General features: G+C 44.9%; 1 protein-coding gene across 6 annotated transcripts in view; it reads left to right on the plus strand.

The window, feature by feature from the left end:
• Positions 1-23,980, plus strand: part of NSDHL (NAD(P) dependent steroid dehydrogenase-like) — a 38,429-nt gene that overhangs the window by 8,880 nt on the left and 5,569 nt on the right. For all 6 annotated transcript variants that reach the window (XM_054471350.2, XM_054471348.2, XM_063660407.1 and 3 more), the window contains 4 exons: positions 6,540-6,690; positions 10,539-10,697; positions 19,012-19,158; positions 22,838-22,966. In XM_054471350.2, the coding sequence (XP_054327325.1) occupies positions 6,583-6,690; positions 10,539-10,697; positions 19,012-19,158; positions 22,838-22,966 (543 nt within the window). In that variant the 5' untranslated portion in view covers positions 6,540-6,582. The remainder of the gene's footprint in view (positions 1-6,539; positions 6,691-10,538; positions 10,698-19,011; positions 19,159-22,837; positions 22,967-23,980) is intronic.

Raw genomic sequence — 23,980 nt, forward strand, 5'->3', positions numbered from 1 at the left:
GGTGAATCTGACAATTATGTGTCTTGGAGTTGCTCTTCTTGAGGAGTATCTTTGTGGCGTTCTCTGTATTTCCTAAATTTGAATGTTGGCCTGCCTTGCTAGGTTGGGGAAGTTCTCCTGGATAATATCCTGCAGAGTGTTTTCCAACTTGGTTCCATTCTCCCTGTCACTTTCAGGTACTCCAATCAAATGTAGATTTGGTCTTTTCACATAGTCCCATGTTATTTGGAGGCTTTGTTCATTTCTTTTTACTCTTTTTTCTCTAACCTTGTCTTCTCACTGTATTTCATTAATTGGATCTTCAATCACTGATATCCTTTCTTCCAATTGATTGATTTGGCTATTGAGGCTTGTGCATATGTCACGAAGTTCTCATGCCATGGTTTTTCAGCTCCATCAGGTCATTTAAGGTCTTCTCTACACTGTTTATTCTAGTTAGTCATTCATCTAACCTTTTTTCAAGGTTTTTAGCTTCCTTGTGATGGGTTAGAACATGTTCCTTTAGCTCAGAGAAATTTTTTATTACCGACCTTCTGAAGCCTACTTCTGTCAACTTGTCAAAGTCATTCTCCATCCAGCTTTGTTCCGTTGCTGGTGAGGAGCTGTGATCCTTTGGAGGAGAAGAGGCACTCTGGTTTTTAGAGTTTTCAGCTTTTCTGCTCTGGTTTCTCCCCATCTTTGTGGTTTTATCTGCCTTTGGTCTTTGATGTTGGTAACCTACAGATGGGGTTTTGGTGTGGATGTCCTTTTTGTTGATGTTAATACTATTCCTTTCTGTTTGTTAGTTTTCCTTCTAACAGTCAGGTCCCTCAGCTGCAGGTCTGTTGGAGTTTGCTGGAGCTCCACTCCAGACCCTGTTTGCCTGGGTATCACCAGCAGAGGCTGCAGAACAGCAAATATTGCTGCCTGATCCTTCCTCTGGGAGCTTCGTGCCAGAGGGGCACCCGCCTGTATAAGGTGTCTGTCGGCCCCTACTGGGAGGTGTCTCCAATTAGGCTACACGAGGGTCAGGGACCCACTTGAGAAGCAGTCTGTCCTTTCTCAGAGCTCAAATGCCATGCTGGGAGAACTACTGCTCTCTTAAGAGCTGTCAGACAAGGACGTTCAAGTCTGCCGAAGTTTCTGCTGCCTTTTGTTCAGCTATGCCCTGCCCACAGAGGTGGAGTCTATAGAGGCAGTAGGCCTTGCTGAGCTGTGGTGGGCTCTGCCCAGTTGAAGCTTCTCAGCCGCTTTGTTTACCTACTCAAGCCTCAGCAATAGCGGACACCCCTCCCCCTGCCAGGCTGCAGCCTCTCAGGTGGATCTCAGACTGCTGCACTAGCAGTGAGCAAGGCTCCGTGGCCGTGGGACCCACCGAGCCAGGCACAGGAGAGAATCTCCTGGTCTGCGGGTTGCTAAGACCGTGGGAAAAGTGCAGTATTTGTGCGAGAGTGTCCCGTTTTTCCAGGTACAGTCTGTCATGGCTTCCCTTGGCTAAGAAAGGGAAATCCCCCGACCGCTTGCGCTTCCTGGGTAAGGCAACGCCGTGCCCTGCTTTGGCTCACCCTCCATGGGCTGCACCCACTTTCCAACCAGTCCGAATGAGATGAACCAGGTACCTCCGTTGGAAATGCAGAAATCACCCATCTTCTGTGTTGATCACGCTAGGAGCTGCAGACCGGAGCTGTTCCTATTCGGCCCTCTTGGAATGAACTGAGGTCACATCTCTTTAGAGTTTTCAGTTTAGCCTTTATTTTGCTGGGGCAACTCAGCTCAACTTTGTCCTTCCATGGGCCTGTGGTGTGGGGCAAGGTGGTTGGATTTCACCAGTACAACATGTCTGTGTTTTCCTATATTATTTTTAGCTTACGATTTTGTCCCAGTGTACATCATGGGTGCACATATTGGTTTTTAATGGATTCAAATAACTAACATTTTAAAGGAAAAGATTTGAGGCTTCTGATGTGTGAACCATAACAATCCACCAGCCCCTAAAACATTGCTCTTTGGAGTCTTGTTTTCAGTAGTTCAGAGCTATACTTCTGTGTGTCTGTGTGGTAAAGCAGACATAACAGAAAGTGTACCATCGTCACCATATTTAGGTGGAGAGTTGAGTGGCATTACATGCATTCCCATTGTTGAGTGACCGTCACCCCATCCGCCTTCAGAACTCTTTTCCTCCTGCAGCACTGAGAGTCTGTTCCCATCAGCAGTCACTCCCCAGTCACAGAGCATTTGTCCTATTGTGTCTAGCTTATTTCACTGACCATAATGTTCTCGAGGTTCACGCATGTTGTCACATGTCTCATAACTTCATTCCTTTTTATGGCTGAAGAATATGCCAATGTGTGGCTAGACCGTATTTTGTTTATCTGTTCATCTGTCAGTGGACACATTGCTGCTCCTACCTTTTGGCTGTAGTGATTAATGCTGCTGTGAACATGGATGTACAAATTTCTGTTCAAGTCCCTGCTTTTAGTTTTTGGGGATATATGCCCAGACATGAAATTCCTGGATCCTATAGTAATTCTCTGTTTAATTTTTTTGAGGAGCTGCCATACTATTTTCCACAGCGTAGCACCATTTTACATGCCCATGAACAATATATGAGGGTTCCAGGTTCTCCACATCCTCACTGACACTTGCTATTTTCTCTTTTCTGGCTTTTGATAATAGCCATCCTAATAATGGGTGTAAGGTGACACCTCACTGTGGTTTTGATTTGCATTGCCCTATTGATTAGTGACGTTGAGCATTGTTTTTTATTTTTTGTTTTTTGTTTTTTTGAGACAGAGTCTTGCTCTGTCGCCCAGGCTGGAGTGCAATGGCAGCGCCATCTTGGCTCACTGCAACCTCTGCCTCCCGGGTTCAGGTGATTCTCCTGCCTCAGCCTCCCGAGTAGTTGGGATTACAGGCATGTGCCACCACGCCCAGCTAATTTTTGTATTTTTAGTAGAGACAGGGTTTCACCATGTTGGCCAGGCTGGGCTCGAACTCCTGACCTCAAGTGTTCCACCTGCCTCGGCCTCCCAAAGTACTGAGATTACATGCGTGATCCACCACACCCAGCCTGTTGAACATCTTTTCATGTGCTCTTTAGCCATCTTTAAAGTAGATCTTCTTTGGAGAAATGTCTATTCAGTCAGAGCTATTCTCAATGTACATTTTAACCCAAGCGTATATCACATGGTGAATTTAGGTGAGTAGGCAGGGGACGGGGGTTGCCTATGGGATCTGACTCATTTGCACGGCTAGCTCTGGGTACTCCAACCCATAGAGACAGCTAAGCTGTCACCAAAATTCTTATCTGACTCATAGTATTTACAGACTTTAAAATAATTGGTATATAATTTGAGACAAAGGAGATTTTGTTTTGACAAGAGGCTGGTTTGCAAAGAATTGTGTGATTATTGTTTCAGCAGTACAGCTCCGTTGGGGCGAGACATGTTTCTTCTTTCACCTCCTACATCCTCCTCTAGCAAACGAGGAGAGGAATAGGCTCTAAGGCTTCTTGCTTTTGCTAGTCATACAAGGGGCCTGTGGAATTGGCAGCTCTGCTATTTGGATTTCGGCACTACAGAGGATACTCATATAGTTTGCTGGGTCTGCTGTAACAGATGACCACAAACTGGGTGACTTAGAAAAGCAGAAATGTGTCTTTCACAGTTCTGTTCTGGAGGCCACAAGTCCAAAGTCAAGGTGTTGACAAGGTTGTGTTTCCTCCGAAGGATCCAGGGGAGACTCGTTCTTCATTTTTTCCACCTTCTAGTGGCTCCAGGAGTTCCTTGGCTTGTAGCCACATCACTCTAACCTCTGCCTCCATCTTCACATGGCCTGCTCCTCTTCTCCCTGCCTTTGTCCTCTGTATGTCTTTTGTAAGAACACTTGTCATTGGATTTAGGGCCTACCAGGCCTCCAAGGACCTCTATTGGCCCATTCTTTTCCTACTTTTCATGCAAAACTTAAGGCTACGGGAGCAGTTAAACTTACTCTTTGGTTCAAGAAGAACTGAATGAAGCATTTGGTGTTAGTCATTATGCTATTCATTGAATGAGGTCAAAGAGGAAATAATTCTTTCCACCCAAGTTTGCTTGCGAGTCCCAGTCTGTCTTTCTTTACACCCCTGCCCCATGCTGTCGCTGTACACGTACTTTACAAAGCATGTCCTTTGTTGTTCCTTTGTTAGCCAGCATCTAGTTGTTGCAACAACCCCAGGAGTTAGCCTTTAGGCAGGACCTGGGAGCCGTTTCCAGGGCAGACAGGACAGCCCCTGCTTGCCCAAGCTTATACCGCATGGCAGCAGATGAGATAGGGGAGAACTAAAGTGGTGGAGAGAGTCCAAAGGCAGCCCAAGAGGAGGCATGGGCAGGGAGACTCCTGCACAGGAAGCCGTGTTACAATGATAATAAAATGAGCTGCCTTGAGTGGCGTGTTGACAGGTATTTGACACAATCCTCGTAATGACCTTATGAGGCCATTTACTTTACAGATGAGAAAAGGCAGGCTCAGTTCTTTTCAATAATCCCCCTGAGGGCTACCTGCTGGTAAGGAATAGTAGCTGGGATTTGAACCCAGGCAGCCAACTCTGGGTTCATTTATTGCCAGCTGCACTGAGGAGTGGCGTGATTTGTGATTTCTCATGCGCAGAGGGTGAGCAGAGGCTTACAAGAGCAGAACTCCACAGGGGTGGGCTTGCTTAGCCCGGCTGGCCTAGTTAGCCTGTCATGCGGTCCTGTCATTGCCTCAGGCACACACCCCTCAGATCCCCAGCCAGCAGAGGTCAATAAGGCCTTGGTGGGGTCAGAGGCCAGATGTGGGCAATCTCCTTGCCCCTGTAGATGCCATGTGCCTTTTCATTTGCTCACATTTCCCTGAATATCTGGGGAATCTGGATAAGAAGCCAGCAGTGGGCATTCGTGATTGCATCATCACTAAATAACAGTCACTTGCCCCACTGAAGCCCCTGCACCTTAGATGGGATATGCGTGTATGCGATGGAGAGCAGTATGGGAGCTCTGGTGGGTGTGCCCACACATGGTAGTCTCATGACCCCCGGCTGATATGTGAGTGCCCACTTTGTGCTGGGCACTATGCTTCATGCCCAAGTTGCAACAGTGGGCAAGGCTTTGGTGCAAGGTGCCAAAATCCTTGTTCTCTAGCTGCTTTGGTCTAGATACACATTGAGTCCCAGTGAGTTCAATATCAGCCACATGTCTTTCGACTAAACAGTTGACAGGGCCCCTACCAATGTGAAGGGGATTCCGGGATAAAGGGAGGGACAGGGCAGGCACAGAGCTACAGATTGACTTCAATGCATTCTAAAAATGGCCATGACAAGTCAAGTTTTGACATATAGTTTCTTGATAACTTTTATTATGAGTTCAGAAAAATGTTCCCCCAAATGGCTCCTCCAGACATTGAGGGTCCTGCATCCATTTCAAGGCAATTTTGGCCTTCTACATGCCAGTAAAATCAGTCCCCACTGGGACACATGATCATGCCCATTCGTTAAAAGTGGCAAGGAGTGTAAAATTCGAGGTATGGGGCTGGATTGGAGCAATCACAGCAGGTGGAACCCCAGTGCTGCCTGCCACCTTCTCACTGAAGTGTTCTGTGAATCTAGCCTTTCATGAGCAAAGTTAGACTCTTGTCTTGTCGTGGGTTTTGCCATCTCCAGATGTTAGGGGATCCATGACTAAGTAAATTGGCAATTACCAAGAAAACATAGGTGCAAGACCAAATACATCATAGTCAAGTGACATCTTTGTGTTTGCAGTTCAGTATCATGGGTGACTGGGGAGAGGAGCACCCTAAGGGCTGTCACTAAAGCCATACGCCTCTGTTTGGTAACAGTGTCGGATTTTGTTGCTACCGTTTCCCTGCTGTGAACTGCTGGGTGCCCACCATACTCTGACCACTTCTCAGGAGTTTCTGATGGCTCAAGATACTAAGTTCCTCCACGCATCGTCAGGGTGGCTTTAACTTACCCAAGCAGGAGAGCTCCGTCTCCTATTGCACTCCACTCATCCCCCATCCCAGCATCCCATGTCCTGAGCTCCTAGACATGAGCCCTTGTGCCCATTTCATTGATGGGAAAACTGAGCTGCAGCAAAGGGAAGTGACTGGAGCAGATCCATACAGTTCATGATAGGCCCAGACCAGGACTCCCTAGGTGTGGGCACTGCCACACCCTAATGAGCACCACAGGGGAAATCCAGGCTGACTGAAGCATGGGAGAGCCATGGAGAAAGGTACAATGCCAAAGACGTTTTTTATGTTGTAACTGATAAGTGAGCTGATTTAACTGGCCTCCTGTGCTGCCTCTAATCTAACAGTATGGTGAGTCATGGGCCCAGTCGTGGGCCCGTTAGCCGGACATGGTGGCAGACACGTGTAATCCCAGCTACTCAGGAGCCTAGTGTCTCGTCGAACAGCTGTCGCTATGGTTCAGCTATTTGTAAAAACATTAACGGGGGGATGGCATCTGCCCAAAACACTAACAACTAAAGATGTTTTGACTTAGGCAACATTAATGTCTATCTCTTAACTATGTCTTTAAGAAAAGAAAGGTTGATTACAAACGGGACCATATTTTGCTTCGAAATGGAACCAGCAGTTAGCGAGCCAATGAGAGACCAAGTCGCACGGACTCATTTGACAGAGGACACTCCCAAAGTGAATGCTGACATAGAAAAGGTTAACCAGAATCAGGTAATGAGAAAGTTGACACGTACGTACCAACAGGCTGATACTATTTACCTGTGGGTGAAAAATTGTATTTGTACATGTATTAGTCAATGTTGGGTATTTTTTTATATAATATATATAGCTTTGTTTAAGATGTATCAGTTACTTATTGCTGTGTAACAATATCAGAACACAGTGGTTTAAAAGAACAACCATTTCTTTGCTTATGACTGTGGTTTTGGCTGAGCCCAGCTGGGGTGTTCTTGGATGGTCTTCCCTGGGCTCTTGCATGTAGTTGCAATCACATGGGGACCCCTTGAAGCATATGCTCCCAGGTGGCCTTGCTCACACCTCTGGTAGTAACTGGTGGCTGTCAACTGGGCACCTTGGTTTGCCTTCATGTGGCCTCCAGTAGACCAGGCTGGGCTTCCTAGTGGAATGGCAGCAGCTCTCCCAGGGGGCGGCAGCAGTATTTATTAGGCCTAAGATTTAGTGTCGTAAGTCTCAGTCTCAGAGAGGACTTGAAGAAATTGTTGAGCCTGGTCGTTGTCAGGCTTCCTGGAGATTCTTCACATAAATCTGCAAAGGTTTGCTTTGATTGATTCTTAATCAGTGTTGCACTTCAAAAATGTGGCTGGGCACGGTGTCTCACACCTGTAATCCCAGCACTTTGGGAGGCCGAAACAGGTGGATCACCAGAGGTCAGGAGTTCGAGACCAGCCAGGCCAACATGGTGAAACCCCGTCTCTACTGAAAATACAAAAAATTAGCCAGGCATGGTGGCAGACACCCGTAATCCCAGCTACTCAGGAGGCTGAGGCAGGAGAATCACTTGAACCCAGGAGGTGGAGGTTGCAGTGAGCTGAGATCACACCATTGCACTTCAGCCTGGGCAACAGGGCGAGACTCTGTCTCAAAACAAACAACGTAGTTACATCAAGACAAAATGTGTTTATATCAAATGTTAATAGGTTCAAGATCCCTAAGAGGTTATCATGGGCCATGAAATCACCCTGTATTTGGTGTAGAACTCAGAGTCAAGCCTCCTCTGGGCCTCTGTGGTTGAAGCCGCTTGCCATCTGCAGTTCCTCATTTATGTAAATTTGGGTTTTATTGCTACTTGGCAGCCAGCAAACAAATGTGGATTCCAATGGTTATAGCAAACTGCCATTTTCAGCTAGTTTCATATTTTTGTGTCCTTCGAAATAACATTTTTTTCTCTCATTAGTAGACTGATTTTATAAGAAGTAAAAGTTCTAAATTTAGACTACTAAAATAAAAAGAACACATTTGTCTTAACTTACGTATACATTCTGCGTAAGACCTCTCTGAGAAAAGGGTCCCACTGCTGACAACAAAGGAAAACAAGAAGGGTTGGAAAAACCCAGTGCCCTAGACTATTCTGTTATCTCAAGATTCTATTGCAATTAGATTAGTTTGCCTAAATGGTTTTGTGTCTTTTTTTTTTCTTTTTTTTTTTTTTTTTTTTTTTTGAGATGGAGTCTGGCTCTGTTACCCAGGCTGGAGTGCAACAGCGTGATTTCAGGTCACTGCAACCTCTGCCTCCCGGGTTCAAGCAATTCTCCCTCCTCAGCCTCCTGAGTATCTGGGACTACAGGCGCCTACCACCACACCTGGCTAATTTTTTGTATTTTTAGTAGAGACGGGGTTTCACCATGTTGGCCAGGCTGGTCTCGAACTCCTGACCTCAGGTGATCTACCCACCTCGGCCTCCCAAAATGCTGGGATTACAGGCATGAGCCACCGTGCCTGGCCTCTATTCTTAGCACTGTCTCCAAGGGGTTGATCTTATAACTCACCTCAGTAACCCATTATGGAGTCCTGCTGTTTCCAGTCTTGAGTTTTATACTTAATTGTTAGTACATGTTCATTCTTGTCCACTGTGGCCGTGAGAAGTAAAAAGTGGTCATGAAAAGTTTCGTGTGGTCTCCTCTAATCACATAGTATTATAGGTATGATTATCACACATTTGACTTCCCTGGGGTAAAGGCCAGTTTGATTCCCATCACTACAAGGGTCTCCACAGAACAGCCATTGGCCTACTCATCCCAAACATTATTGATAGAACATTTCAATATCATAAAATAATCCACGTCACATTGTCCGAGAGTAGCATACTGATTAGTCACAATTAAAATCGTGAAATGAAATCGCACTGGACATAACAGCAAGGTTGTTTTTTGAAAAGATTAGCAACCTTTTGAAACACCTGTAACTAGAGATGCCAAATGAAATAAACAAGGCAGTCTGAAATCCTTCAGGATGCTTTTGAAACATATCTAGTTCTGGCTGTCTTTGGGCTCAGCCAGACTTTTAGTAAACTGCAGAAACCCAGGTTGGGAAACAGGTAGCTCAGAGTTATTCTAAATAGCTACAGTTTGCCTGTACAGCTGACTTGGGAGGAGGGGAGAAGAAAGGGATTGCTAGAAAAGGGATTGATGCGAGTTTTGTATTTAATTTGGCTATGACTTGAGGAAATATACATCTCAGTCAAGGTGCAAATCATGTAACCTGGTATGATTACATGTGTTTAGGAATAATCAGAATAAAGCCTAGAAAAGAACAGGTTGGGAAGTTAGTTTTGGGTGGTAGAAGAATGGTGAGGCCGATTTTGTTAGTAGATTGCACATGGACAGATGAAGGTACAGTGCCAGCTCCAGGTGGGCCTGGTGGAATCCAGTATGAGTGCCATTTCAGATGGGACACCCAACTGGGAGGGAGGTGGGTCTGGAGAGGATGTCTGGCCCTGGCATCCCTTGAGTCTCTTGCATAGCTCAATTGTGTTGATGTTTAAGGAATAAGTAGGGAGATTTGTTTGTTTTTTAAATCTAGAACATAATTTCTTTAAGATCTTTCATTTCCACAAACCCAAGTTGGATTTACTGTATATGAGCTAAGGAAATCAGAGGTTGTCATCTTAAGGAGGCCCAGATACAGTTTTAGAGAGACCCTAGGGAGGAGAGATATCACAGGTCCTCCTTACAGACACCCATAGCCAGCTTGTCTGGTGTGCAGCAGCCACAGTTTGGCATCAACATCCTGAAATGAGGGTATTTAAGTGCCTGCATGTGCTACTGTGTCCTTTCATTGTGCCCAGTCACCAGAGTTGGAATTACCCAAGGAATCGTGTGTGTTGTGGAGGCCGAGACATAAACACCATGGCTCTCCCCATTTCTTCAACTTCCTTGCAGTTTGGAGGAGGGAAAGCAGAGCCCTGGGCTCATCCATCCTCACTGCAGCCCCACCAGGAGATCCCATCAAGGCGGTCTTAGATTTCTAGGCTGAGGCAAGAAGGGGTTGGGCAATGAGCCCAGAGCCACACAGCCCAGCCCTGTTGTGGCCAGAGAGGGAAAGGGACTGACTTTGTCCTGCAAGTATGGAGACTGCTTTCTTCTTTCTGTTGTTTTCAGTGCAAGCTATCACCTACCAAATGGCTGCCGTTTTGTTTTGTTTTGTTTTGTCCTTAGAGAAGCGCCCAGGGATCAGCTGTCGGGAACAAGAAGGTATCACTGTTTTTTGGGGTATTTTTTAGATTGTCCAGTTTTGGTCATAGGTGGTTTGATTTCCTTTCACTGAGTACAACGCATGGATCTTGTCATCAAACCCAACCAAAGTCAATCTCAGTGTCATTCGCTATCTCTCTTCCCTCCTTACTGATCCCAGAAGAGAAGGTTAAGGTTGCACTAGTGATGGAACACCAGGATGATATAAAGCTTCCAACTTGGCTCAAGAAGAGTTCCAAACAAATAAGTATATCTGCCATTGCAGTGGCTCATGATATGTAAGTCTGGACTCTGTAGCTTCCAGTTCTCACTACCCTCGTCTTCCCCACCGTTCCTCTCTTTCCACAGGCCAACAGATGCACAGTGATCGGGGGCTCTGGATTCCTGGGGCAGCACATGGTGGAGCAGTTGCTGGCAAGAGGATATGCTGTCAATGTATTTGATATCCAGCAAGGGTTTGATAATCCCCAGGTGCAGTTCTTTCTGGGTGACCTCTGCAGCCGACAGGTAATGGACCATGCAGCCTTGCTGATTTCCCACAAGCCCACGAAGGGAAACCGTGATACTTCCCTTGCTCAGAAGCCAGCCAATTTGTTTGAAAAACAATTGTTTCGTTGTGAAGATTTTCAAAGTTATAGGAAAGAACACCACATTCTTACTACTTAGAATGAATAACCATCATCTCTGTCACAGATACTCAGCTCTGTCCTGGTAGCACAAAAGCAGCCATGGTCAGCACTTAAATGAACAAATGGATGTGGCTGTATGCCAGTGAAACTTGACTTCAAAAGCCGTCCAGGGGCTGTATTGTTCCAACTACAAAACAAGTGTGTGCTGGGCCACAGGGTCTTGATTTTTTAATTGAGCTATAATTCATGGACCACAAATTTCACATTTTTAAAGTGTGCAATTCAGTGATTTTTAGTACATCCACAAAGCTGTGCAACTGTCTCCCATGATCTAACTCCAGAATATTTTTATTACCCTAAAATGAAATCTTGTAGCCATTCCCTCTCTTCCCCTCCCAGCCCCTGGCAGCCACTCGTCTACTTCCCATCTATGGATTGGCCTCTTCTGGACATTTCATATAAACGGAATCATGTAATATTTGTACTTTTATGCCTGACTTTTTTTCACTTAGCATGATGTTTTCAAGCTTCATCCATGTTGTACAGGTATGAATATCTTGAATTTGATTAGATGGTGCCAAATAGCTCAGCAAAGCTGCTATGTCAATTTTACCTCCACATCCACAGTGTGGCAGAAGCCCCATTGCTTCACATCTTTGCCAACACTGGGCATAACTAGACTTTTTGGTGTTGCCATTCTGAGAAGTATGAAGTGGTGCTTCACTCATGTTCAGAGTCACATGTCCTCCCTGACCAAGTAACCAGCCACTCTGCCACTGGGTGATCGGCTTTCAGGCTTCCTCCTGTGTGAAATGTTTGTCTGTGTCCTTTGCCCCTTTGTCTTTGGGGTTACCTTTCCTTCCTTGTTGATCTAGTCGGGATGCCAATCCTGTGCCCGTTGTACTTATTATGGATGGCTTCTCTCAGCCTGTCACTGGGCCCTTATTCTTGGCTTTGGTGTCATTCGCTATATGGTTTGTTGATGAAATATTAAGGCCACTGCTTCCACTGCAAAGTTACGGTTGTTTTCTCTCCCGTGCTGCTCACACCTCCAGGCCTGGAGATGGGGTAGATGTCTTCCATGCTCATCATTGCTGCCTCCGAACCATTCTCCCTCAAGCTGCTCTAAGCCTCTCCAGCTTTGAAGAGGATACCCTCAGACTACAAACCCCAACACCGTTCCTTCCTTGTGGTGGCCACCCACAGCCACCTGCTCCCCTTCCCAGTGACTCCACTTCATTTCTCAGTGATTTCAGCTCCTTTCTGGCATTATTATTGGTGAATTCAGTGTTCATGTAGATGACCCTACCAATGCCCTCGCCTCTCTCATCCTTGGCCTCCTCTCACCCAATGATGTTGCCCTCCACTCCCCTGTCATCACCAGTAAGCGCGTCCCATCCTTCTCAGTTGCAGGCATTCTACTCTGAGCACTAGCTCCTCTCTGTCCAGCTCATGCCCTCTAGTGCCTCAGCTGTCCCGATTCCTTAACCCCACCCAGACATCCAGCCATGCCCACCATGGCTCAGCCTATTCGTGCCTCACTGCCTTTAGTTCCCTGGTCCACTTGTTCGCTTGCATAGTCTTCACCCCCTTCCCCTTTCTCTTCTGGTTGTATGTATCCATAAAGTTTCTCCAGAGAAACACCCAGCAGGGGGATGTGTGGAGAAGGGCAAGGAGAGAGATGGGTAGGTGAGAGGGAGAAAGAGAGCTTGAGATTTAATTCACGGAATTGGTTTACATGATTGTGGAGGCTGACTAGGCAAGTCTGAAATTTGTAGGGCAGACCAGAAACTCAGGCAGGAATTGATGCTGTGTTCCCACGTTAGAATTTCTTCTTACAGAAACCTCAGTTTCACTTTTAAGGTCTTTGAACTGAGTATATACTGCCTGTCCAGAGTATCAAGGGTAATCTCCTTACTTAAAGTCAGCTGGTTGTAGATGTCAACCACAGCTACAAAATACCTCTACAGCAACACCTACACTCGTGTTTAATGGAGTCACCGGGGACTAGAGCCTGGCCCAGGTGGCAAATAAATGTGGCCACCACAGTGTACTTCACATTGTAACCCCCACCGTGGTTAAATCTTGCCTTGTGCATGGCCGTGGCCCTCAAGCAGACCCTTGGTACCACCAAGCACCATCTCCACAAACCTCCCCACGTCCACGTCTCTACTCAGCCTCCCCTGCTGTTCCCGAGGACGCCTCATCCCCACCAAAGCGCCCAGCCTGGTGCCAGCTGGAAGCCACCTCCTCTTCCCTACCCGGTCACTGCCACCAGGGACCTTGAGGCAACCATATCCAGTGGTTGAATCTCAGTCCTCCTCTGACTTGACCCTGTAGCAGCATCTGATGCTTTCCTTGCTTGCCATCTAAGACACCACCTCACTCATTTCTCCTCCTGCCTCACTGATTGTCTCCTGATCACTACCATTTCTAAACTTTGCAGACTCCAGGACTTGTTCTCTTTTCTTCTCCAAGTTTAGACAGTGTCACAGTGACTCCATCCCATCTCATGGAGTAATTACTGTCTAGAAGCTGATGTGCTCCCTGCTTGTTATCTCCAACCCCTAGCTCTCTCAGGCGTGTGTGTGTGTGTGTGTGTGTGTGTGTGTGAGCGTACGTGTGTGTATGCCTGCTGGACATCCCTGTTTGGATACCTCATGGACACTTCAAGCTTGCTACATCCAAAATTAAGCTCCTGGTTCCCTGACGCAAGCCCCTCCCCCACCGCAGCAAACCTATTTCTGCTAAGTCTTCTCTATCTCCATAAATGGCCTACTCTGCTTTTCCAGTTCCGTCAACCAAAAACCTTAGATTCATCCCTGCCTGATTCCTTTCTCTCTCATGCCCTTCATCCCATCCATCAGGAAACCTTGTTGACTCCACTCAGAATAGATCCCCAATCCAGCAACTTCTCACCCCTTCCATTGCTGCCACCCTGGTCCAAGCCACCATCACTCTCACCTAGATGTTAGAGGGACTCTTAGTGGATAAATCAGACCACACCACCCTCTGTACAGAAGCCTCCAGTGGTGTCCAGTCCCATGTCAAGCAAACAGAGGCCTCTGTAATCACCCATGAGGCCCTGCACGGCACGTCCCCACTACCTGTCTGGCACACTTCCTCCCACACCCGCCTCATCGCTCTGCCCCAGGTACACGGGCCACCAACCAAGTTTCTGCCTCAGGACCTTTGCACTTGGTGTCCTTTCTGTCAGGAATGCTCTTCCTGAACCACAGAGCTTGCTCCCTAGCTTCCTGTAAATCTCCAACCACCCTGTGCTAAGGAACAAGCCCCCGCTGGTCTCCCTTACTCTGCTCTAGTTTCTGCATAGCACCTGCCAGTATGGACGTCCTCTAGATTTACTTGTTTGTTTGCTTATTTGTCCTGATTGAAACATGATTGACCATGAGCGGATACAGAGCAGAGGAAATCTCTGAAATTTGTCCTCTCTACCATAGAATGTAAACTCCACAAAAGCAGGAATTTTGTTTTTCGATCACTGCTTTGTCCCCTCAAAGGAGATGAGAATCCTTAGCAAGCTTAACTTCTCTCCAAAAGGCTCCCCAGCTGCCATGCTGTTGTTGCTAGTATATTATTTCAGCTTTCCTTGAGTACAGATTTCAAGGGAACCCTCCAGCATGCCATGTTGTTCTCCAGCTACACTCAACTGCTCAGCTGCAAGCATGCAGAAGGGGCAAGTTGCATTAAACCAGGGTTGGAGTTTACTAGACAAATTTAATAAAGGGAGAGGGGAACAAGGCAAAGGTGGTGCTGGTGGATCATGAAATCTGAGCTAAGTCCAAGGTGGATGTGATGTGGGTGAAAGACATGGCAGGAAAGGACTTTTTTAAATTTATTTTATTTTATTTTTATTTTTATTTTTATTTTTTTAGACATAGTCTTGCTCTGTTGCCCAGACTGTGGCACAGTCTAAGCTCACTGCAACCTCTGCCTCCCAGGTTCAAGCGATTCTCCTGCCTCAGCCTCCCGAGTAGCTGGGATTATAGGTGCCCGCCACCACGCCCGGCTAATTTTTGTATTTTTAGTAGAGATAGGGTTTCACCATGTTAGCCAGGCTGGTCTTGAACTCCTTATATCAGGTGATCCGCCCGCCTTGGCCTCCCAAAGTGCTGGGATTACAGGTGTGAGCCACTGCGCCCAGCCGGGAAGGACTTTTAAAAGGTACTTTCAGCTGGGTGTGGTGGTATGCACTTGTCGTCCCCCAGCTATTTGGAAGGCCAAGGTGGGAGGATCACTTGAGGCCAGGAGTTCAAGACTAGCCTGGACTACATAACAAGACCCCCATTTCTTTTTTTAAAAAAATGTGTTTTTATAGTCATTAGAGAGAGAGAGGAGAGAGACAGATAAACATACATATAGATAAAGTTTATGTATATATAGTTATATAGTTTTATACACACAATATGTATTACATAACACTTTTTTTTTTTTTTTTTTTTTTTTGAGACGGAGTCTTGCTCTGTCATCCAGGCTGTAGTGCAGTGGTGTGATCTTGACTCACGGCAAACTCTGCCTCCTGGGTTCAAGCAATCCTCCTGCCTCAGCCTCCCAAGTAGCTGGGATTACAGGCGCCCACCACCACCCACGACTAATTTTTATATTCTTAGTAGAAACAGGGTTTCACCATGTTGGCCAGGCTAGTCTTGAACTCCTGACCTCAAGTAATCCACCCGCCTCAGCCTCCCAAAGTGCTTGGATTACAGGCGTGAGCCACCGTTGCCACCGCGCCCGGCCCATAACACTTTTTAAAGTCACCCGGTCTTGTGCATCTTTTGCTGCTGACGGGAAGTGTACTCTCAAGCCGGTCGTTGTTCTTTTGTGGGTTGTCTGGCTTTCCCTCTCATGGTTTTTAGGATTTTATTTTTTATCATTTATAGTCTATAGAGAATATATCTGGGCCTGAGTTTTAGTTTTGATTTTAAATCTTAACACCTGGTAGGCCTTTGCAATCTGAAGATGAATGTCTTTCCTCATTTCTGGAAAATTCTTCAAAGATTAACTCTATCCCTTTTCTCTCTTTTCTCTCTTTCTAGAAGCCGTGCTGGGCATATGGTGGTCTTTCATTGTATTATCTGTCTCTTATCCTCTCTTTCTTGCATTCCTTCTCTTTCTCTTTTTGTACTATTTCATAGGAGATTTCCTCCTCCCCGCCTCTGCTCATGGCCAATCATGTTTCACCTCTATTCCTCCTCAGATTATGTTGAAGTCAATCCTAAACATCATATCATTTTATCTGCAAATATTTCAGTATTTATCTCTAAAAGATAAGGATTATTTTTAAAAACATTGACAGTAGTTCCTTAGTATCTAACCAGTGTTCAGATATCCCTGAATGTCTTATAAATGTTTTTGTATTATTGTTTTTCCAAATAAGGAACCAAGCAAGGTCAAGACTATGGATTTGGTTGAAATATTTAGCTCTCTTTTAATTTACGATTCCCTTCATCTTTTTAAACTTCAGTCTATTTATTGAATAACTGATGTTTAGTGGAAACCATGTTTATGGTGCTGTAGTATTTCCCACAGTCTGAGTTTTGCCGATTACATCCCCATTGCGTTTAACATGCCCTTCTGTCCTCCAGTATTTTCTGTATACTGGTAGATCTGGGATGGCGCTGTCCATTAAGGCAGCCATTAGCCACGTGCAACTACTGGGCACTTAAAATGTGGCAAGTCAGAATTGAGAAGCACTGTAAGTGTAAAGTCCACACCAGATTTCAAAAACTACCTACAGAAAGAAGGAATGTAACTGTCTCATTAAAGTTAATTTCACCTTTTTCTTTTTACTTTTTAATGTCGTTACTACAAACTTTAAAGTCACTGTGACTTTTATTATGTTTCTACTGGACTAAAGACTTGATCGGACTCTGGTTCAGTTTTTCCCTCTGGGGTATTATTACTTCTGATACTCCAATAGTAATAAGCATGCCTAGTGCTCAGATTTGGGTTTCTATATACCATTTCCCATAAAAGGAACTAGGGCTTCTTGGGAAAATTGCTCATTCTAGGACCCTAGGGCAAGCGCAGTACAAAATGAGTCTGGGACATTTTCTTAGCACAAAATGAATGAGGACCTGTCAAGAAGATACAAGAGCCAACTTGAAGGGCTTCCACTGGCCAAATTTGGGACATTTTGAGCATTTTGAGCCTCTCAAAACATAACAGTAGCGGATGACAATGCATTTTGATTTCAAAAAGAATCCATGGGCTGGGTGCAGGGCTAGCACCTGCAATGCCAGCACTTTGGGAGGCCAAGGCGGGTGGATCACCTGAGGTCAGAAGTTTGAGACCAGCCTTGCCAACATGGTGAAACCCCATCTCTACTAAAATACAAAAAAATTAGCTGGGCATGGTGGCATACACCTGTAATCCCAGCTACTCAGGAGAATCGCTTGAGCCCGGGAGGCAGAGGTTGCAGTGAGCCGAGATCACGCCACTGCACTCCAGCCTTGCCGACAGAGCGAGACAATGTCTCAGAAAAATAAAAAAGAATCCATGGGTCCGTAGAAATACTGAAAATAACAATTGGGGTCAGGGAGAAGGGGACGCTCTACAGAGGAATGCCAACTAATAAATGTAAAGGCCATGAATTAAAAGGCTAGGCTTAGAATGTCACAATTTTATACCCAGTACATTGATTATTGTTCCAGGCAAGGACTATCAATAAATGCTGAGGTTAATTGGTAGAATTAACATGCTACAGATTACTTATCAATTGCAAAGGAAAAGGTACCTTTTTGATGGCCGGAATCTGGCAGCCATCATCATCACCACGTGCTCCAACTTAATATCACCAAGAGTGGGACAGACTTGCACCTCCTGAGGTAATTCCCTGAGAAGGACACACCACCACTGATGTGGTATTCTTGCCAAAACCATTAAGCCTGAATCTAATCTTGAGGAAACAGACTAATCCAAACTGAAGGACAGTCTATAAAATAACCCAAACCCTTGAAAAATGGCGGCATCAAAATAAGACAGAAAAGATGGGAATTTGTTTCAGATTAAAAGAGATGGAAGAGACCTGAGGACTAAATACTACAAGTCATGCACAATTGGATCCTGGACCCCAAAACAAAAGGCTATAAAAGACATTATTGGGACAATTGGGGGAATTTGAATATAGACTAATTATTGGATAAGAACATCATATCTGTTAAGTTTCTTGAGTGTGATCATCGTTTTATGGTTATTTAGGAGAATGCTTTTGTTCTTAGGAGATACTTGGTGAAGCTTTTAGAGGCAGCATAATGTCTGCAACTTACTTGACTGGTTTCAAAAAAAATATCGTGATTGTATGTAGAGAGAGGAAATTGTGACAAAATACTAATTGGCACATAATTGTCATTGTCTTTTGGTGACAAGCATGAATCATACTTAGATCATATTACTTAATTAAGGTTTGACAAAATGGTGACATGCTATTAGTCTTCATTTAGTAGCTCCAATCTTTATACCTTAATGCAGAATAAATATTTGATTCTTTCCCTTTATTTACCTGAATTTTTATTCTTACTTGTGGTCAAGCTGTCCCTTCTTTGCCCAGTGGGAACCTCTTCAGGTTGGCACTTGAGTGCTTTTAACATGACCCCAGTAGTCTTAGCTAGCTAGCATCCTCACTCTCTGGTACAAGGTGTATTTCCTGTCCCAGATCTGCAATCAGCCATTTCTCTCAGGAGCTCTTGTTCCTTTTAGCAGTAAATCAAACAGACCTGTTTTAAAAATCCCTTTCAGGTTGCCGTATTGTGTCAAGTTTCGCAGGAAGGAATATGCCTGTGTATTGGCTATTTACTGTCTTCAATGGTGTGGAACTTTTTCATATGATTCATAATTTCTATCTGAGTTCACCTTCCTGGGGACTTTTACCTCCTAGGTGCCTGCTCTGAACCACCCAAAAAGATGTTGCCTCTGTGTGGATCCCACAGGCTTCTCATACCCCAAACCCCTTTTGACTGGGGACTAGGTAGTGGGGAGAAGGTGATTAAAGGGACAACTTGGTTTCCATCCCATGTACTTCGGTGTCATTGATTCTTTTATGAGAATGTATTTCCGTATTGATTATAGAATTACAAGGAACCTACAAGCCACAGGTTGGAGAGTGAAAACATGAGAATGCCATTGACCTGTCAGAGCAGGAATGATTATTTTGTCTTTCTTTGCTTTTCCAGGATCTGTACCCAGCTCTGAAAGGTGTAAACACAGTTTTCCACTGTGCATCACCCCCACCATCCAGTAACAACAAGGAGCTCTTTTATAGAGTGAATTACATTGGCACCAACAATGTCATTGAAACGTGCAAAGAGGCTGGGGTTCAGGTAAGGGGAAGGCTGGAGTGAGTGCTGTCAGGAGCATGTGATGGCCCTTTCTAAGGGTGTAAGGCCGTAGTTCTTGCAGTCTCCCTGGGCCTAGGCAGGGTTGCTTCTTAAAGTGTTGGGAAGATCTTAGAAATGAAGCCCTTGGAGTCACTGGAGATCGTGAAGTTCTGCTTGCCAAGGCTGATTTGAGATGTAATATTCTAACTGCACACAAATAGAACATCTGAGGACCTCAAGGCTATTAGCCTTCAGTTAAAGAGCTGCAGAACTTAGACATTGCTTATATTTTTATTGTGATAAAATATATGTCACATACAATTTACCATCCTAACCATTTTTAAGTGCAGAGTTCAGTGGCATTAAGTACACTCACAGTGTTGTACAGCCATTACCACCATCCATCTCTAAACCTTTTTCTTCTTCCCTAATAAAAACTCCATACCCATTAAACAGCAACTCCTCAATCGCCCTTCCCCACCCAGCCCCTGGCAACTACCCTTCTACTTTCTGTCTCTGTGGGTTTGACAACTATAGGGACCTCACAGAAGTGGACTCATGTAGTATTTGTCCTTTTGTGTCTGGCTTTTCACCGAGCATGATGTCCTCAGGGGTCATCCATGTTGTAGCATGTGTCAGAATGTCCTTCCTTTTTAAGGCAGAACCATATTTCATTGTATGGATGGACCACATTTTGTTTATTCATTCAGCCATCGATGGACATCTGTGTTGTCTTCACCTTTTGGCAATTGTAAACAATAGTGTTATGAACACAAGTGTACAAATATCTGTTCAAGTCCCTGTTTTCAATTCTTTCAGGCATATACCCAGAAGTGGGGTTGCTAGATCATATCCTAGTTCTATGTTTAAGCTTTTGAGGAGCCACCACATTGTTTTCCAGACCTTGCTTATATTTTAAAAGAAAAGCAAACGGCGTTTACCCTTAGCCAATAGAAACTTGTTATAACTCAGGCCTGAGGGGATACGAATTTTCTGCCCATCGTAGCTTGCTGCACTGTTACCAATCCTGGTTCTTAGAATTGTCTTTATAGGACTCCAGTCACTGGCTAAAACAGCTCCCTGTCAGCTCAGCATCCTGACTCTCACAGGGATGTATGCCACAGGTACTGCATAAATTAAGAGAAAAACTTGAAGCAAGCCAGGGGGTTCCTCTCCCAACAATCTCTCCTGGCACTGTTGGCTGGTCCGCAGCATCCTCAGCTGGCCCAGCAGGGTTGGAGCTCTTCTGGGCTTGGGCCCTGGAAAAGATCAGTTATAACTGACTCCTAGCAGTTGACAAGATGCTTTGCCCTGCTGCAGTTTTCACTTAATTAGCTCCTCGTTAGGTGACCAGGGGCTAAATGATGTCTCTTTGCTAGTAAATGGGAGAGGTGGGGTCAAAGCAGATTCTCCAAGTCCCGGACTCTGCACTCAGCCATGCTGATGTAACTGGAGCCCTGAGAAGGGCCCTGCTGCTCTTTGTTAAATGGAAGGTTGGGGGCATACAAAAAAGATTTGCGCCCCAGGTGTGGCGGCTCACACATGTAATCCCAGCGCTTTGGGAGGCCAAGGCAGGAAGATCACTTGAGCCAAGGAGTTCAAGACTAGCCTGAGCAACATAGCAATACCCCACCTCTACACAAATTTTTAAAAGCCAGGTGTGGTGGTATGCACCTGTAGCCTCAACTGTTTCGGGACGCTGAGGCAGGAGGATCGCTTGAGCCCAGGATTTTCAGGCTGCAGTGAGCTATGATCCCAACACTACACCCCAGCCTAGGCAACAGAGCAAGACCTTGTCTCTTAAAAAAAAAAAAAAAAAAACAAGATTTGAGAATAAAACAGCACCTCTCCACTCACCACAGCATTTAAGAAACAACATTACTGGCGTGTGTAATGTGTGCCCATCCTCGATGCCATTGCTCTCTTCTTGTAGCCATGGATAGCAATTCTGAATTTGGGTTTATTTCCATTTACTCCATGTGTAACCAATATAAAGTATTGGATTGCATGTTATAAGATTTTATAAAATGATATCTTATTGAACAGATCCTCCTGCAACTTGCTTTTTTCCCCAATGTTATGTTTTTCTTCATTCATCTTGGCATATGTAACTCTGGTTTATTTACTGAAGGGGCAGAGTAGCTTAGTGGGTAAGAGTGCAGAAAGTGATTGCTGTGTTGTATTGAAGGAACATTTTCCAACACTGAGGTCAAAAGATTATTTAATGTACTTTTTTTCTCAAAGGTTTTAAGTGTTGCTTTCCACATTTAAGTCTTTAATCCACCAGGAATTTATGTTTGCATATGGTGTGAGATAGAGATCTAACTTTTTTCCATGTGTATAACCAGTTCAGTGCCATTTGTTGCATAATCCATCCTTTCTGCATTGCTGCACACCATCTGCAGCATGTCTTAGGTGTTTCTGTCTTACATAGGCCTGTTCCCAGGCTCTCCCCTCTGCCCATTGACCTCCCTGTCTGCCCATGCAGAGAAGCTCTGCCTTTTTAGGATAAGTCTCAGTGTACCGTAGATAAATCATGCCCCCAACCAATTTCTTCAAACTTCACTTGGCTATTCTGAGCCCTTTGTTCTTCTACATATATTTGGCTTAACCAGTTCCTTGCTAAAGCCAGCTGAGACTGCTGTTGTAATTGCGTTGAACTTGTAGGTAATTTTGGAGAGAACTGACATCTTTCCCATATTGAGTGTTCCTGTCCATAAATATGGGATACGTTTCTGTTTATCTCGCTCTTTAATGTCTTCAATAGAGTTTTATACTTTACTTCGTAAAGATTTTGCATATCTTGTTAAATTTATTTGTATGTACTTCATTTTTTGTTATTTAATAACTTTATATTACATTTTCAATTATTGCTAATATATGACTAGTTAATTTTTGTATATTGATTTTTAATTCAGCAACTTGGCCAAACTCTAATATTTTCTACATATTTGCCTGTGTTTTCTGTGTAGATTTTTCTCTCATCTGTAAGTGATGGAAGTTCAGTTTCTTTTCAAATCATTATAAATTCTTGTTTCTCTTACCCTACCACTCTGGCTAGAGCTTCTCATACAATGTTGAATAAGAATGGGAACGATATGATTCATGCTAATGGTGTTCAGTGTTGGATGAGCTTCTCTTAACCAGCAGGCTGGACACTGGGGACCCTCATAAGAGAACATCTTCCTTTAGAATAGCATTTCTTAAGAGGTCGTGTGGTGTGTGTATTCCTATGTGTGTTCACATGGCCAGGTCACTTATCAGAATAGCCAGTGATCTTTTTCAAACAGACATCTTCCTGGAAGTTTGCGGGCTGCCCTTCACTTACGGCAGAGAATCACTGTCATAGTGAGATACCATGGATGAAAGTCTATTCTATGTCTCAGGTGTGATGGGATAGAAAAAATGTGTTATCCCTTGTTTTGGAACTAAGATCTCTTGATTCTTGGTTAGAATGTAATGCATAGTGTGTCTGGAATCCACATAGCTGCAAAAGATGGTGATCTTTGGATTATTTTAAGAAGGCATGAAAAGCAAAGGCATCGCAGCAAATAATTTCTGCAGTGCTTCGAATGCGAGGGCAGCAAAGGGATGCCCCTTGATTCTCTTTCATACAGGATCATCGCACTGTTTGAATTGTGATGATTTGTGACTTTTATTTTTTCTAACCTTCCTCTGTCAGAAACTCATTTTAACCAGCAGTGCCAGTGTCATCTTTGAGGGCGTCGATATCAAGAATGGAACTGAAGACCTTCCCTATGCCATGAAACCCATTGACTACTACACAGAGACTAAGATCTTACAGGAGAGGGTATGTACCTTGGAACTGGTTGAGTGAGCAGACTGAAGGGTTTAGAATCCTAAGAAAAATGTTTATGAACTTAGGAAGTTTGTATTCTGAGGCCTACGTACCTGACTTGAGATGTAAAATTTGTGGGTGAAATTAAATTTAAAAATACTGTGAGAGGCCGGGCACGGTGGCTCACACCTATAATCCCAGCACTTTGGGAGGCCGAGGTGGGTGGATCACCTGAGGTCAGGAGTTCGAGACCAGCCTGGCCAACATGGCAAAACCCCATCTCTACTAAAAATACAAAAATTAGCCCAGCATGGTGGCAGGCGCCTGTAATCCTAGCCACTTGGGAGGCTGAGGTATGAGAATCGCTTGAACCTGGGAGGTGGAGGTTGCAGTGAGCCGAGATTGTGCCATTGCACTCCAGCCTGGGGGATAGAGAGAGAGACACTGTCTCCCAAAAAAAAAAAAAAATTACTATGAGAACAGCTTTATGTGGCCAGACACTGTTCTGAGTGTTTTCCAGGAGGATTTTCCTTGTTTAAAGGGCACAATTATCGCATCTTATAGATGAAGACTGTGGTGCACAGATGCACAGAGAGGCTCAGAACCTTTCTAAAACTGTGCAGCTAGGAGGTGGCTGACCCCAGGCAGTCTGTCTCCAGAGCCTACAGTCCACCCTCAATGCCATGGGAGCTTCCTCGCTTGCTATGGGAATTTACAGCAGTTGCAAGCGTGCAGACAGGAATCAGGCTGGAGGCACCTTCCTAGTGGCACTCTCACCCCCTCCCTTACTTAGAAAAACAAACAACGGAAGGATCTTGCTTTATTTTAAGGAAAAGTACTTTTCCACTTGGCAAAACAGCTTCATCAAAGGGCACCTGATTTTAGTATGGTTGGATTCAGCCACAGTCGCTACCAAGCCTTCAGGCTGCTGGGGCTGTGGGGCCCCTGACAACTGCTAGCTGCAGATGGGGATTGTCACCCTGAGGCCATCCTAAGCTGCAGGCCAGGAGTGCTCTTGAGCCTGGG

The sequence above is a fragment of the Pongo pygmaeus genome, chromosome X, assembly GCF_028885625.2.
Source record: "Pongo pygmaeus isolate AG05252 chromosome X, NHGRI_mPonPyg2-v2.0_pri, whole genome shotgun sequence".
Taxonomy (NCBI): domain Eukaryota; kingdom Metazoa; phylum Chordata; class Mammalia; order Primates; family Hominidae; genus Pongo; species Pongo pygmaeus.